General features: G+C 43.2%; 1 protein-coding gene across 3 annotated transcripts in view; it reads right to left on the bottom strand.

Annotated features, from left to right (window-relative positions):
* Positions 1–205: 205 nt before the first annotated feature.
* The window catches only part of Anxa3 (annexin A3), a 59,423-nt gene continuing 43,711 nt past the window's right edge, over positions 206–15,917 (bottom strand). For all 3 annotated transcript variants that reach the window (XM_052735416.1, XM_052735417.1, XM_052735415.1), the window contains exons 10-13: positions 15,344–15,439; positions 12,409–12,467; positions 9,831–9,953; positions 206–691 (exon numbers count right to left, since the gene is read on the bottom strand). In XM_052735416.1, the coding sequence (XP_052591376.1) occupies positions 632–691; positions 9,831–9,953; positions 12,409–12,467; positions 15,344–15,439 (338 nt within the window). In that variant the 3' untranslated portion in view covers positions 206–631. The remainder of the gene's footprint in view (positions 692–9,830; positions 9,954–12,408; positions 12,468–15,343; positions 15,440–15,917) is intronic.

Here is a 15,917-nt window from a genome sequence, read left to right as displayed (position 1 = left end):
TCTTCTTCCCTGAACCCTGAGCCCCAACCACACTAAGCTGTTAATGGACTTCTTTATATCTCCTGCAACTTCACAAGGATGATCCCAAACTATCCCTCCCCCTGCCCCCACCTCCTAAGTGTGGGACCGTAGGTGTGCACCACCATGCCATTTCACTATCATTTTTTTAGACCACACCTGATAAAGTAATACATAGAAGCAGCAACAGCATTTACAACAAATGTATTTTAAGATATTTGTTGGCATCAGGCAACACACAGTATTGGTAGATACTGAAAACAAATGCACAAATTGTATTTAACAAAGGCAACCATTTTTAGTATCCTGATTTATGTCGAATGTTTTTGGACTACACCAATTCCAACTTCCAAAGCAAAATAGAAAATCATTAGTAGATCTTTAATTGCAAATTGAATTTCCTTTATAAACCTCTATATTATGAATGAAATGCTCTAACAGAAAATCATGTTGGCTTTTGCTCTTGCACTAAACGACGACGATTCCTATCAGGCAGACAGGTTGTGGTCTTGCATTTGCTTGCACGTTGGGATGCTGTAGGAAAGCAGTAAGCAGAGCCTTTGCCGTTGCCGAGGCCGTCCGTCAGGGCAGTAGCCTTTGGAGACTGTCTCCTTCAGTCATCTCCTCCACAGATCTTCAAGAGCACGGTTCTGTAGTCTCCAGAAGTATCTGACTGTAGAGGGCAGGACCAACAGAGAAGAACATACCATAAATAATGAGGGGATTAGGGTGAATCAGACCCCACAGTGCTGGGGAAGTCATTTGGGCAGAAGATGTGCGAGCCGCACTGTTCAGTACAGCACGCCTTCACTGCTGTCATTCTTTCATACTCGAGTGCCATTATGCTCCTACCTAGCATGTTCTCTGCACTACATAATGTTCAAATCCTCCTGAATTTCAACTAGGACTTTAAAAAAACCCCAAGATTTCAACCACTAGGTATTACATATTAGGTGCTAACAAAACCTCTAAAAACTATAGTTTAGGCCGGGCGGTGGTGGCGCACGCCTTTAATCCCAGCACTCGGGAGGCAGAGGCAGGCGGATCTCTGTGAGTTCAAGGCAAGCCTGGTCTCCAAAGCGAGTTCCAGGAAAGGCACAAAGTTACACAGAGAAACCTTGTCTTGAAAAACCAAAAATAAATAAATAAATAAATAAATAAATAAATAAATAAAAAAAATAAAAACTATAGTTTAATAACAATTAATGTTAATCTGGCATGCCTATTTGTAACTCAAAAACTTACCATGGGGAACTACAGGTGTCACTCAATGGTCTACAGTGTGCTTATTATGCATAAGGTCCTGGGTCAAATTTCCAATATAAAAAGCTTAAAGGAAAAGTTTATTTTGTATTAACTATTGCAAACCTTATAAAAATTCTATGCAGCAGAGTATGAACTCTCCTTATCTCCATGTAATAATTAAGTGAGAAATACAGAGGGTAAGAAAAGTGCCCTCAAATCAGAGAGCCTGGCCCCTCATTCCCGCTGTGTAGTAGTTTGTTCAAAGATTCTAACATTTCATCCAGTAGGGAAGCTCCTTAAGCTGAAAGATAAACAACTCAAAAAAGCTTCAGGAAGTCCCTGAAGCTGACCAGATTCACTAGTCTCCTGCTTTCCAGAGCAAGCCATAAAAGGTGAGAGTCCCTCTTAGACATGCCAAGCTGCAAAGACTATGAGACCAGATCAACTGCCTGGGAGAAGCAATAACCAGCTGAGCTGCCTGCAAGATTTAGGCCAGAGTCACCTGAAAAGATCACTCTCCAACCTGTTGAGCTGCCTACAGGCTGTACAGTGTGCACCAGGTTCCCAGCTTTTAAGAGCTGTCACCCATGCTGCGGTTGGCCTTGGTAAAGCTGTCTTTGAGTCATTTCTGATTCTGTAAGTAACCCCTCACTCACATTCCTGTAAGTAACCCCAGTAAAGCTCATTGGTTCACCAATTTGGACTTTGGTGGTATCCATACTTTGGTCCATCATAGGATTCCTATCTGGGGTGAGAAGGCATGTGTTGTGTTTCCCAAAGAAAAGTTTTGTCACATAACAGTGTAGCACGAATCTTAAAAGATCTGCCGGGCGGTGGTGGTGCACGCCTTTAATCCCAGCACTCGGGAGGCAGAGGCAGGCGGATCTCTGTGAGTTCGAGGCCAGCCTGGACTACAGAGTGAGTTCCAGGAAAGGCGCAAAGCTACACAGAGAAACCCTGTCTCGAAAACCAAAAAAAAAAAAAAAAGATCTTATTAATAAAAACAAACATGGAGCCAGGTATTGGGGTGAATGCTGAAAGATCAGAGAGACAGAACAAGCCACAGCTAACTTCACTTCGCCAAGTTCTCAGCTAATTCTGTTTCCTCAAACTGGAAGCTTCTGAGTCCTCATCTGGAATGAATCTCAGCTGAACTGCTGATAAAAGCCTGAAAGCTTAACCAGGCTCTAGTTCCTGGTTTTCATACCTTATACACCTTTCTTCTTCCTGTCATCACTCCCTGGGATTAAAGGCGTGTGTCACCATGCCTGGCTGTTTCCAGTGTGGCTTTGAACTCACAGAGATCTGGATGGATCTGCCTCCAGAATGCTAGGATTAAAGGTGCGTGCGCCACCATTTTCTGGCCTCTATATCTAGTGGCTGTTCTGTTCTCTGACCCCAGATAATTTTATTAGTGTTCACAATATTTTGGGGGACACAATATCACCACATAACAGCTCTACTCTGCATTGGTGAGATAAGCAACAGCCCTGAGAGGAGGTTTAGCAGGCCCTAAGCCAGCAGAGAAAGGTTCTGGTTGAGAAGACAACCATGCCAGCTGAAGGGGTTAGTGCCCAGGGGCCACTTGGTCTCTGCAAAAGGTAGCACTAGAGGCAAAACTCCGCTTTTTACCCAGATTGCCTTAAAACTTCATATTTGTTTCTATTTTGTTTGAGTAACCTGGTCGGTGATCACGTCTTATCACTTAAGTTTATATTTGGAAAGGTGCAGCTAGGGTAGATATTAGAGTAAGGTCAAGTGAGTAAGGAAAAGTCGCTGAGTGGAGATGGTGGACATAGTGTCATAGTAGGAGACACAACAGAATTAATACCCACGCTGTCATTGATGCAGGTGATGGAAATAATGCTTCCCCCGTCTTGCTTTGCTATTTGCAACCTTCTTTCAAACTGTTGGCAATCAGCTGCACTCTAGCTTTGTATTTAAAAAGGGCCTTCCAGTCGCTCTGAGCAGAGCTGTACACAATCGCTGGGGTTTGACTGGTCAAGAAAAGCCGTTCCGCTATGGGACGGCTCATCAGGTAAAGGTGCCTGCCACCAAGCTGGCTGATCTGAGTTTAATCCCCAGAATGCACAGAGAACTGCTTCCACACGTTGTGCGTACACACACACACACACACACACACACACACACACACACACACACACACATAAATAAATGAAAAGCTTACAACAGGACTGTGATCTGCTACAAGGACCTAACAAACACTTGTCCTGCCTCTTGCCTGTTACCCCTCTAGATGATAGTCTATTTATACTGCATTTTCGAAATGCTGTTTCACAAAATGTTTTGCTAGGTTAAAAAGAACTTTGTGCATCATTCCTGATTACATCTTATTTATTGTTCTTAAGAGTCAGGTATGGAACTGGGTGTAGTGACATATACCTTTAATCCTATCACTCCAGAGGCAGAGGCAGGTGGATCTCTGTGAGTTTGAGGCCAGCCTGGTCTACATAGTGAGTTCCAGGACAGCCAGGACCACATAGAAAGACTTTGTCTCAAAGAGTCAGGTATGGTGGCATATCCCTGTAATCCCAGCATGTTGCAGGCAAAAGTAAGAGGATCGGGAGTTTAAGGTTACTTGTGGCTACATATCCAGTTCAGGGCCAGCCTGGGCTACATGAGAGAGCCCGTCTCAATCATCTCTCCCCCCAAAAAATTCTTCTTAAGAAAGGAACAAAATACTCCATTGACTGCTGCTAACACTCTCCATAGTTCTCTCTCCTCCCAACTTCTTCCCACATTTTACCCTGACATTTTATCAGGACAGACAATTGCTCCTTTATAACAGTGTTTTTCAAGTCACTACAGATGGAGTCTAGGCTCTTGTCTCTTGCTACTGGTGTGACTATAAATTTATCAATCTAAGTACCCAAGCCATTAATTCTTAGTGTTTTGTAAATCATGCCCAACACCCATCCTACCCCTCTATGGTACAGTCATTTCCTATCCCTTAGCTTACATTCTGTCAGTAGGATACAGCATCTTCTTCATTCAGCCTCCTGGAACATGCTCTTCCCTGGACTTCCATTGCACCCCTCAGCCCGAAGCTTCTCCCTCCCCACCCTCATCCTCTCACTATAGAGACATTATATAGTAACGATGGGTAAAACTCAACTCTAAGCTCTCTTTTCTTCACTCCATATTTTCTCTCTAAGGTATTGCAACCCTTATTCAGAGATTCAGAAACATGACTGTTGCAGTTTGAATATGGAATGTCCTCCATAGGCTCCTGTGTTTAACACCTGGTGCCCAGATGGTGGCGCTGTTTGGAGACGTTATAGAACCTTTCGGAGGTAGAGCCTTGCTGGAGGAAGTATGTCAGTGGGGGATGAGCTTTTAGTTTAGGTTTTTTTTTTTTTTTCTATCTTGGCCTCACTTACTGTTCTCTTTCTGAATACAGATGACCATGATCAACCAGCTTCCTGCTCCTGCTACCCACCTCCCACTGCCTGTTGCCAGTCTTCCATGCCATGATGGATTCTTTTTCTCTTTTAAACTGTAAGCCAAAAGTGAACTCTTTATCCCTTAGGTTGGTTGGTTGGCTATTTATATAGAGTTCTCACTGTGCAGCTCTAGGTGGCCTGGAACTTGCTATGTAGATGAGGCTGGCCTTAAACTCATAGAGTGCAGGAGTTAAAGGCATGTGCCACTATGCCTGACTGCTGAAGTTAATTTTATCAGGGTGTTTATAACAGCAACAGAAGGTACCTAGGACACTGACTTTCACAACGTACCCATAGCAGCAACAGTTTCACTGAACTCTTTGAGTACTGGCTCCTAACACATCCCAAACTCAAAACCTGCAAGACCAGGAACTTCCTCACACTGTCCCAAAGAAAGACATCCTAAGATTCGACCCTCCTGTCGGAAATGGCATTCTTGCTCTTTCCCAAGAGAGAATCCTGTGAGTCAACCTTGACACTTTCTCCTCACTTCTCATAGCAAATCCCAGGACCTCCTGAGCCTCTGCTCTGGGCTCTCTTCGGATGGCTACCAACCCACTCACATGCTCTCCAGTGGGCCTGTGTCTCAACCACCTAACTCACCACTCCATGTCTCTCCTGGTGTCTGTCTGTCATTCTTCACAGTCACCAGAATCTTTTTAATGACCAAGGAACTCTTATGTAACATTTTCATTGACTTCACAATCCCGTGTACTATTTAAATGGTGCCAGAGAATTCCTGCATGGGCTAGCCCCTCTACCCTGTTTTCATTGTTTCTTCTACCCCAAGATCTTTCCATTTGCAGTTCCCTCCTTAGAATGCTTAACCAGCTCCACACAGGCACAGCCTTCTGCTTGCTCATGCCTGCTTACTTTCTAGATCAGAACCATCCTTTCCCCACAGACGCTTTTCCTGGCAGTCAGGCCCTCCTGTTATCTGATCTCTTAGTACCATGTCTCTCACCCTCACAGGAAAGGAGTCATTTTTACACATATTTGTAATTTTCATAGGAGCAAAATTCTTTCCACTTATAACTTTAGCCCTGAGTCTGGCACATGGCATTCACTTAATAAATATTTGTGATTAGCTGACTACAGCACAAATTCTCCAACTCTGAATCTCTGGGTGAACTCACTTCACTCTTTAAGGCCTGAGTATTCCCTGAAGCAGATTTTTTTTTTAAGTAAGCAATTGACTTGAGGTTTCTTTTCCTTCCACCACTTACCAGGAGTCTGTTTCTAGGATGCACCTTAGGAGTCTGTTGAGCATAAGAATTCCAGAGGAGGCACCCAGTTCCTATTGTGGACCTGATAGGCAGACTCAGGACCTGTTGCTCTGAGAAATATTCCTTTCCAATCCCACAATGTCTTTTCTGTTAAGTCCTGTGTCTCCATCCTCCATCCCAAACGTCTAGGACTTGACTAGATTATGTTGTTCCAATTATCGTATATGCTAATGCCTACTTCAAGCCTTCATATGGGGTCTATATTATAGACTATGAGATTACTTAGGGTAGCAACATATTGCCCTTACAGAGCACTTTTTATTACTGACCTAACAAAAATGTAGTCTCATCTAAATTTTCATTAATATCTTTTTTATACAGGGCCTCACTATGTAGTATAAGCTGGCCTCACACCAGAAATCCTCCTGCCTTAGCCACTCCCAAACTGCAGGTGTCATCGGTATGTGTCATCATACCTGAATCATCGTTTTTTTAAACCTATGCTCTTCCCTCCCTTCTCCTCACCAGTCATCACCCATGAGGGGGTCAACAAGAGATCAAATGTCTGAATAATCGGAGAAAGTAGAGGACCGGAGAGTCAAAGCCTGGGAGGTCCACAACATGGAATTCTAACTCCTGAGTTTCAGAAACAACCATCTTTAACGATCCCGCTGGCTGGGATGAGATAACCTGACGACGTGGGTAGGAGGTAGAGGGAAATTTCCCATCACAAACTGGACTCTTCAGTGATGGATTTTTCTTTTTATCAGACTACAAATAGTTTAAATGTTTCCTAACATAATGAGTCTCCATTACGCAGACCACTGGGGGATGGAGAGCCACAGCTTAATCAGATTTTCTGGTTGGCTGAGGGTGAAGCAAAAGCCCCAGAGTGCGTCAACCTTGTTACTGACAATTGTTATAAAACTTATGAGTCTGCCTTTCTGCCTTGGCAAGTACAATGCGGTTAACGTTATTGAATCTTCCTATGATGATTGAAACTATTGTAATGTGTCAGGATCAATTCAAATAGAATCGAGTGTGGGCTGCTGACGAAATCCATGCTAAGCCCTAGGAAGAGCCTGGTGCTCTTTTGGATTGGTTAGGATTTCAACTTACCCATGCATCTTTCTCTGTCAAAGTTTAGCGTGCAAACAAAGGCTCTGGTTTGAAAAGCACAAAGGAATTTGGTGAGCAAATCTAGCTGACTGGTTGAGGTGAATGCATTTATTCATTCGTCTAAAAAAAAAAAAAATCATTTGTGGGCCCTGAGGCTGGAATGCTCCCAAGGTGCTCAGAGACACCCAGGCCAGTATCTGTGCCTGGTTAAGGGTGTCTATCATGGGTAGGGCTGCATTGTGGGTAAGAGGACAAACTCCCACTACCCAGTGTGACACAGGAACGTGGCCTACACCAGGCATTCCCAGTCGCCATGGCTAGGCATCCCTAGGATCAGAGTTTCAGAGTCCTAGGGGCTAGAGGAGTAGATCCTGCCAAGAATCAGGATCTGCACAGTGTAAATAATCCTGCAGCTGGCCTGGGGTGTATGCGTCCATCTTGGTACTCTCAACACTTCCTGCTGGCTGCTGGTCGATATCCCATTTGTCCTGGCCCCTCTGGGCTCTGGGAGCTGGTTCTCAGCAGGCACTAGCCTGGGACTCTAAACCTGATTTTCCTGAGAAAGTTTGCAGAGTATCTAAGAACTCAGAGGTAAAAGAGTCATATAGCCTGTGGGGCCCTTGTAGAACCAGCCCCAGAATCCACCTTTGCACCTAGTCAATGTGGTATGGGGTGACTGGGATGCTTAGATAGCCTCACTTAACCTCAGCGCCCATATTGACTTAGGGAACCAGTCTGGATTAATTCTCTTAATTATCAAAGATTTTTGTGTGTCCTCTGGGGGCTAAGGTGAAACAAAACAAAGCAAAACAAAATAAAACAAACAAAAAACCAACAGAATACTGCTAGGAAGACCTAGAGCTAGTTCCTTAGCATTTATTAGCTAGCTGGTATATTTCTATTTCAGCTATTTTTTTTTCTGGTTTTTCCGAGACAGGGTTTCTCTGTGTAGCTTTGCGCCTTTCCCGGAACTCGCTCGGTAGTCCAGGCTGGCCTCGAACTCACAGAGATCCGGCTGCCTCTGCCTCCCAAGTACTGGGATTAAAGGCATGCGCCACCACTGCCCGGCTCTCAGCTATGACTTTTGAAGCATGAGATTTTTATGGTATAGAAGCTTCTTGAACAATTTTGTCAGTCTTGCTTCCTTAATAGTTCTTAATTTATTACATACATATGTGTGTACACTGAGACCTAATAACAGTGACCACTGGTTCACTCCTTAAACAGACAGGAAGGAGTAGTGAACACTTTAGAAATATTCTCATCCAGAATGACAGAAACAATGGGTTAAAAATAAGAAACTATAAAGATCGATAAATTCAATTACATATCAAATAAAAGTTCTGTTTGGGAAAAAAAAAATGCTATTAGCCAAGGCAAAAAGTCATGGGGAAATCTTTGTAATGAGATGAAAAAGCTAATCTGCTTTGTGTGAAAGGAGGTCTTAGAAGTTAGCAGAAAGCAACAGAGACCCAAAAGAAGAGTGAGTCCCAAACCCAGAAAGAGACAGCCCAGTAAAAATAAATAAAAATGGCATTAAAAATGTGAAAATACAGTCATTTGTAACCGTTACCTATCAGATTGTAGAAATACAAAAGAGTTGTTTGTGAGTAGAAAACAGCCCTCTGTTCCGAGGAGCTGATGAAAATAAGGAAATGGGAGTCAAGAAGTGGTCATATTTACCAAATTTTAAAAATAGTTTTTTAATCTGTCTCAGCTATATATCTCTCTCCCCCAACACTTGTATCACATGAAATTGGGTATGTACACAGAAGCACTAAGTTGAATAGCCAGGAACTGTAAACATCTGTTGATATTATTGGAATAAAAATGGAATGATATACATCTACTAAAAATGAGAAACCTTCCTCACACTGCAATGAAAAGAACTGACGATACAGAACCCACTGTCACTTGTGTGCAACAGAGGACTTCTTCTTCTTCTTCTTCTTTTCTTCTTCTTCTTCTTCTTCTTCTTCTTCTTCTTCTTCTTCTTCTTCTTCTTCTTCTTCTTCTTCTTTCTCTTCTCCTCCCCTCCTCCTCCTTATTATTATCAGTAGTATTATTTTTAATTTATCTTTGCTGTGGTAGAGATCAAACCTACGGCCTTGCACATGCTAGGTAAATGTTTACTACTGACCTACATGCCTAGTTCACTAAAGGAAAATTTAAAATCTGTGCTTTTCTTTCCTTACTTTGCCACAAATGCTGAAATAATTGTTTAAAAACATTGCAGTGTAAACAATAGACAACCAATTTATACATGCATTTTTCAAAAGAAAATTTTCTGACCAACAAGCCTTTAAAAAGATGACTCACTATTACAGTCTTAGTGTTTGAGAGCTGGAAAACAGTCATAGTTTTTAACAAACATATTTTTATTTCTATTTCTTTCTAATTTTATGTGCGTGAGTGGTTTGCCTACATGAGTTTGTTACCATGTGCATACAGTGCCCACAGAAGCCAGAAAAGAGTGTCAGATCCTCTGGAACTGGAGTTGTGGATGGTTGCCATGTGGGTGCTAGGGACCAAATCCAGGTCTTTTGCAAGAGTGAGCACTCTTAACCACTGAGCTATCTCTTCAGTCCCCAGTCCCCACCCTTAAGGGATGTTTTGGCATAACTATTTTAAACTCAGGAAACACAATGACAAAGAGAGAGAAATCTAATCAGATCTACCTGTGTTTTAAGGACTGCAAAAGAAATATTGTGAGCAGAGCAAGGGGAACCATGCCTTGCTATTTCCAGAGGAGACTTACTTGAATGGCTGAGTATAGAGAGTAGCCATAATTTTTCTTGAACTCATGTCGGATGTCCAGAAGGTCAGTCTCCGATCTGGAAACCATTATTCTGTTGAGAGTGAATTCATCCGTTCCAGCACCCTGGGACAAAAGGGCCATGAGAATCTCACTGGTTGCACAATGACATACAGATATTCAGTTACAAGAGACAAGTAATTGTGCACAAAATACTCAACTACAGTAACTCCTCTTCACTCATTTAGCGCCAAACTCCACCATTCATTTATTAAAGAAATGTGCCTTGAGCCCCTGTAATGAGGGGCTGTGAAGAACATAGAGAAGACATCCCCGGTGAGCCTCCAATGCTGTAAAGGATACAGACCAGAAAACAAGCCACCGGCAATTAATCTGACACAAATCCCAGCATGGTGGGGGGGAGCGGGGTGGACACAAAGTTCCACCCCTAGCTTGGAGCTCTTGGTAACTGTTAACTGCTGGGAGAGGCAGGGTCAGTTTTCTCTAAAAATATAGCCCCTGCTAAGCTGACCACACTCCAGTGGGAGGATGCACATGCACGAATAGTTGGGCCACTCAAATAGACCTTAATCAGGAAAAAAAGGGGGTACACCAAGTTGGGTGGAGAGGGAAGGGGAGTGGATCTGGGAAGAGCTGGGGTTGGGAGGGTGAATATGAGCCAAACATAGTCCAAAATTCTCTATGAACTAATGAAAGTATTAAATAAAAGGTAACTATAATTAGTCTGACAGATGAGAGATATTGGGTTCAATAGAGGTGTGTTATAGCGGAGCCTGGGAAAGACTATAGGTTAGGAAAGGTCTGCCCAAGAAAGTGGCATACATGCTGAAGCCTAAATGATCAGCTGGGGGTATGCTGGACACATGCCCAGTTCAGGTGTGAGGCACACCTGTAACCACAGCCCTGGAGAGACTGGGGCAGAGGCATCAAGGCACACATAACACATGCATCAGGGAAGGATTTGTATAGGAAGCAAAAAATGCTCTAGTAAAAGACCCCCCCATCTGTGTGTGTGTGTGTGTGTGTGTGTGTGTGTGTGTGTGTGTGCGTGCATGCGTGCATGCGTGTGTGTGTGTGTGCGCGCGCGCGTGCATGCGTGCATGCGTGCATGCGTGCGTGTGTGTGTGTGTGTGTGTGTGTGTGTGTGTGTGTGTGTGAAGTGGATGAAAGTTAGGACAAGAAAGAATGCCACCTCTAAGGATATACAGATAATGAGCAACGACAAATGATGCGCCTTGAGAATCTAGACCTTGCTAACCATGACATAAAATTCTAACTGTATCTCACATACACAGAACTATTGCAAAATTTTAAACTAAGAATGCTGAGATGAGATCTTATTTGTGGCTGTTTTCAAGACAGCCAGTCCATTTGCAATATGAAGCACCAGATCCAGGGAAGAACCAGCATGAGGACAAGGGAGTCAGAGGAGAGACTCTGAGACCCACCCAGATGTGACTGCTGCAGTCAAGCAAAGACATATGGCCAGAGGTGGAGAAAACAGGGAGACATGAGAGACGTTTGCAGGTGGGTGGACAATGGGGAAAGAGTGGGGGCTATTTCCAGGTAGCTGTTAGGTGAATGCTGACTCTGATTATTGATGTAGCCAACAAATGCCAGTTGACCATCTACTGTGTCCCAGCATTCCGCTCCGCACCCTGCACACAGCAGTGAATGAATCCATGGAGTTTATTTTCTACTAGCTGGAGATAGCAAACTATCTAATTATTTTAATAAACATTAATAAGAATGAAAAAAAACCACAGGGAAATAGAATGCAGAGTGATGGAAAGAGAGCAATTGACCACCTCATCAAGGGAGGATTATTTCAAGAGGAGACATTTGAGCTGAGACCGGGAAAGATGAGAGTCAGCCACATCTCAGGTGGAGGAATTCCACAGACAGGGAAGACAAACCCAGAGATGCCAGCATAGGAGCAGCCTTGGTAACCGGGGAACGGCAAGAAGTAGGCAGTGGCTGGGGCAGAAGGAACAAGGCCCGGGAGGCAGTGTTCAGTCTCCAGAGCTGAGCAAGGCCAGGTCTGGTAGGAACAACCTATGAGGTCACTGGACACAGGAGCCGGGACTGGCAGTGGTGTGAGGTGAGGCGAATGAGATGTCCAGCTGGACATCATTTTTACAGCCCTGGGAAATGCCCACTAAAGAACCGGAGCATTTCCTCTGAGCTAAGCCCGGGGGTAGGGAATGAAGGCATGAAGAGGACATGAGTCATCAGCATCCTGCACAGGTTGCTGACTCAGCTGAGCTCATTTGAACTAAGGTTGCTTGAGAGGCCATGCATTGAGGTTTAGCATTCTACAAGTTCTACTTCCTACACAAATGAAGTGAGGGAAAAGATTTAGCTAACACATTACGAGCTGCCTCTACCCTGGCTGGTGCATTCATTAGTATACCTTGAGGCAAATTAGTAGAAAAATTACTACAAAAAGAAACTCACTGAAGTGGAAAATAAATATGACATTCCATCAATATTAAACAGTATTTTTTTTTCTCCATGAGGGATGCTATTTATGAGTACAATACGAAAATTTCAGACCAACCTTCAAAGCTTGATAAAGTCTTCCCGCCAAAAAAGCTGGGGTGTTCCTCGTACAGTGAACTGTTTATTGTTGAAAAAGAAAGTAATGATTAGTTTCACTTAATAGAAACTGAGTCAATCTCAGTACTGACTTTTACTTAGAATGAGAAGAAAGCTGCTCATTCTGGATTTTAAAGCTTCATAACATCATATTTGCACAGAACTTTAGGATGGGAATATCTTCAGCCATGGGGAAAATAAAATTACATACCAAAGATACTCCCACACTGTCTGACTCATCTCCACATCTCAGACACACTGCACACCTCATCTTATTCTGATAATTACCTGGGGTGTCCCACAACTCAGTTGCAACATCTTTGGCTACCAATGAATAGCTTGGGCTACTAATGGCTATGGAAATGTGGCTACAAATAACTCCTTACATAAAAAAGGGCACTGAACTTCAATGTAAAACCCAATCACCTCATGGAAGGATTTTCGTTTAAAAATGAATGGACTACGAGACACAGGCTAGTGAGATTGACTGTGTTAGAACAACTACCTGCAAATCAGGTTTAGTTATCTAAAAATATACTACAGTCTTCCAAATATTTATCAGGAAATGGCAAGGAAAACAGAAATAAAACCAGAAAGAGAGTACTCACAAAAAACATAAGTAAACTAATTTTCCCTGAGATAAAGTGAAAATACACAGGAAGAGTAAAGATTATAGAGAACAAATTTCTTCATGCAGCACGGTTGTTTTCATGCTCTTCAGTCTGTCCAGGCAGGAGTCTGACCAACAGTGAGGGAATGGATTTTATGATGAAGCCCGGGGCTCAAAAAAAGACCTCAGTTTTCTTTACAGTGCTTACATCTTAAGGAGAGCCAAAGCCTTGCTGTATGTGGTGGTTTAAATGACAAACGTCCTCCATAGTCTCTGAGATTTGAACACTTGACTCCCAGCTGATGACACTGTTTGGGGAGGTTTAGGGGGTGTGGCCTTGCTAGAGGAAGTCTATCACTGGGGGTGGGCTTTGAGAATAGAAAGCCTTAAATTACTTCCAGCTCAGTCTCTCTGCTTCCTGGTTGTAGTTCCAGATGTGAGCTCTGAACTTCCTGCTCCTGCTGCGGTGCCCACAGCCTGCTGCCATGCTGCCCCTCCCATGGACTCTCATCCCGCTAGAACCATAGGCCCAAATAAACCCTTCCCCTCATCTCTAAGTTGTCTTGGTGATGATATTTTTTTCACAGCAACAGAAAAGTAACTAATACAGTGTCTGTAAATGATTTGAAGAGAACTTGAGATGTGATATTGTCTGACAAGGGACCAACCATTTGCCCTGGCACTACCTAAATTTTCTTCAACAGATATCAGGCTTTCAGAATTTGATCAAAACCATTCTGATCTCTTATCTTAGTAAACTTTTCAGCTATTTTCCCACAACTAGATATAAACACCCCTTCTCATCATAGTCCTTCCTTTCCTGTAGCTGGCCTTTTCTTGATGTTCTCAAGTGAAAGGTTTGTTCTTTGTATATGAAAACAGGGGAAGCGGCAGTAACTTAGCGGCAAGGATGCCTACTTTGCACCTGACATCATCGGAATGGAAACTGGAGGAGCCACCTCAATGATGACCATCCCCAAAGTTCACAATTGCCTGCTTCTTGCTCAAACTGTAACTTGCTATAAGCCCCTAAATTCTGGCTTGCCCTGATCTTGAGCAAGCATTAAAATGAAAGCGATATCCCTTTATTCAGCTCATCTTACAAACTCAATTGCCACAGTTCAAGGGAGTCAGTCTGAGTCCCCAGTTAACTGTGTCACCAAGGGGATGAGCCTGCTTCGAAGGATTGTCAAAGGTTTAAATGAGATGACATTTGTGAGGAGTTTAACATGGTATTCAGCACACAGAAGTTGCTTAAAAACAAAAGTTAAGGCCTCATAATTAGGAGTCACTCTTCAGAGGTGGGAATTAGCATTTGGAGGATGAATCCGGGTACCAATGGAAAAGTTACCCTTAGGGATCAGCTATCATGATCTCACCACAAGTTGCTGTGAATGACTGCAATGGATGGTAGAAATGACGTCCCACTGGTGAGATGGTAAGGCGTTCAGAGTCTAGGCATTCCCCAATGGGAATTCTGCAGTCAGCTCCAATGTGTCCCTAAATAGAAGTATCCTAGACACACCCCAATCTCTTTTTCTCTTCCTGGTGTGTGTGTGTGTGTGTGTGTGTGTGTGTGTGTGTGTGTGTGTGTGTGTGAAAGAGAGACAGACAGACAGACAGAGACAGCAGAGAAAGAGGGAGGGAGGGAGAGAGAGAGAGAGGAAGCTAACATGTTTTTTGACTCTTCACTAAAGAGGTCAAGAATCCTGTCTTTGAGTAGCGCCTCATCCTCTGATCTCACATTTCTTTTGAGGTGCTCTCTTAGTGCCTGGGAGGACAAACTGTGAGACCTCACTGCCTGTATAACAGCATTACTGACCACTCACTAATGTATGTGTTTTTATGGGAATGGATTCTGTCTGAATAACACCTGATTACTCTACCAAAGAGGAAGAGATCTATGGCTCTGACCTTGGCTCCAGTTTGGGAGGAAATTGACATCTTCCAGAGAACACCAAATACAGTGGGATACTAAATTGATTTGGGCTCAGTTTCAATAAGGCTCAATAAAAATGCCAGTAGAATGTAATTCAGCTTTCAAAGAGGGTATAATCTAAACACAATAACAAGCTGAGTACACAGTTAAAGGGCAAGATAAGAAGTAAGTACAGAACTTCTCCATGCATTATTTAACAATATTTGTTGAGCTAGCTGTTTGGACCATAGACTGCTAGGGGCTGTAGAGCACACAGATGGATCAGTCAGGATTCTTAAAATTAGCTCACCTTGACACTGACTTCAAAGAAAGAGAAATAGTTCCATTTATTAACACCCAAGGGCTTACCTATGGCCAGCAGCAGGTCTTCAAAATGCCCCGATAATTCTCCTTTAATGCTGTCCTCAATGTCCTTCTGGCTAATATTTCTGTACTCATCGAATGCTAAAAAGTAGCACCATAAAAATATTTAAAGCATCCCAGAGGGCCACACTTGAATATATTTCACATTTTAAAACGCGAGATGTAGCAGATCAACTAGCAAGCTCAGAACCTCAGCCACCAAAAGTTGAGCACAATGAAGACTGGACTCCTTAGGCCCTTTCTTCAGTGATCTCCCTTCCCCTGCCAGCTTGAAGCAGTTGAAATAGCTTGAAGTGTTCTGTGACTTCTCTGTTTTAAAATCACAGCAGGACCAGGCATCGATGCTGTGCTCAGCGGTCAGCTGTGTTTTATGTGCTGCAGAAAGTTAACTGGAAAGACTCCTTAAAACATTCTTAACATTAATTCTATGTAGTGTGTGTGTGTGTGTGTGTGTGTGTGTGTGTGTGTGTGTGTGGACATGTGTGTGTGTCAGAGGACGACTTTTGGGACTTGAATTTCTCCTCCATGACATGGGTTTCAGGGACCAAACTCAAGTGGT

The sequence above is a fragment of the Peromyscus californicus genome, unplaced genomic scaffold, assembly GCF_007827085.1.
Source record: "Peromyscus californicus insignis strain IS unplaced genomic scaffold, ASM782708v3 Scaffold_13__1_contigs__length_99412109, whole genome shotgun sequence".
NCBI classification, from domain to species: domain Eukaryota; kingdom Metazoa; phylum Chordata; class Mammalia; order Rodentia; family Cricetidae; genus Peromyscus; species Peromyscus californicus.
Note: the sequence above shows the minus strand (reverse complement) of the source record. Positions and strands in the feature narration are given on the sequence as shown.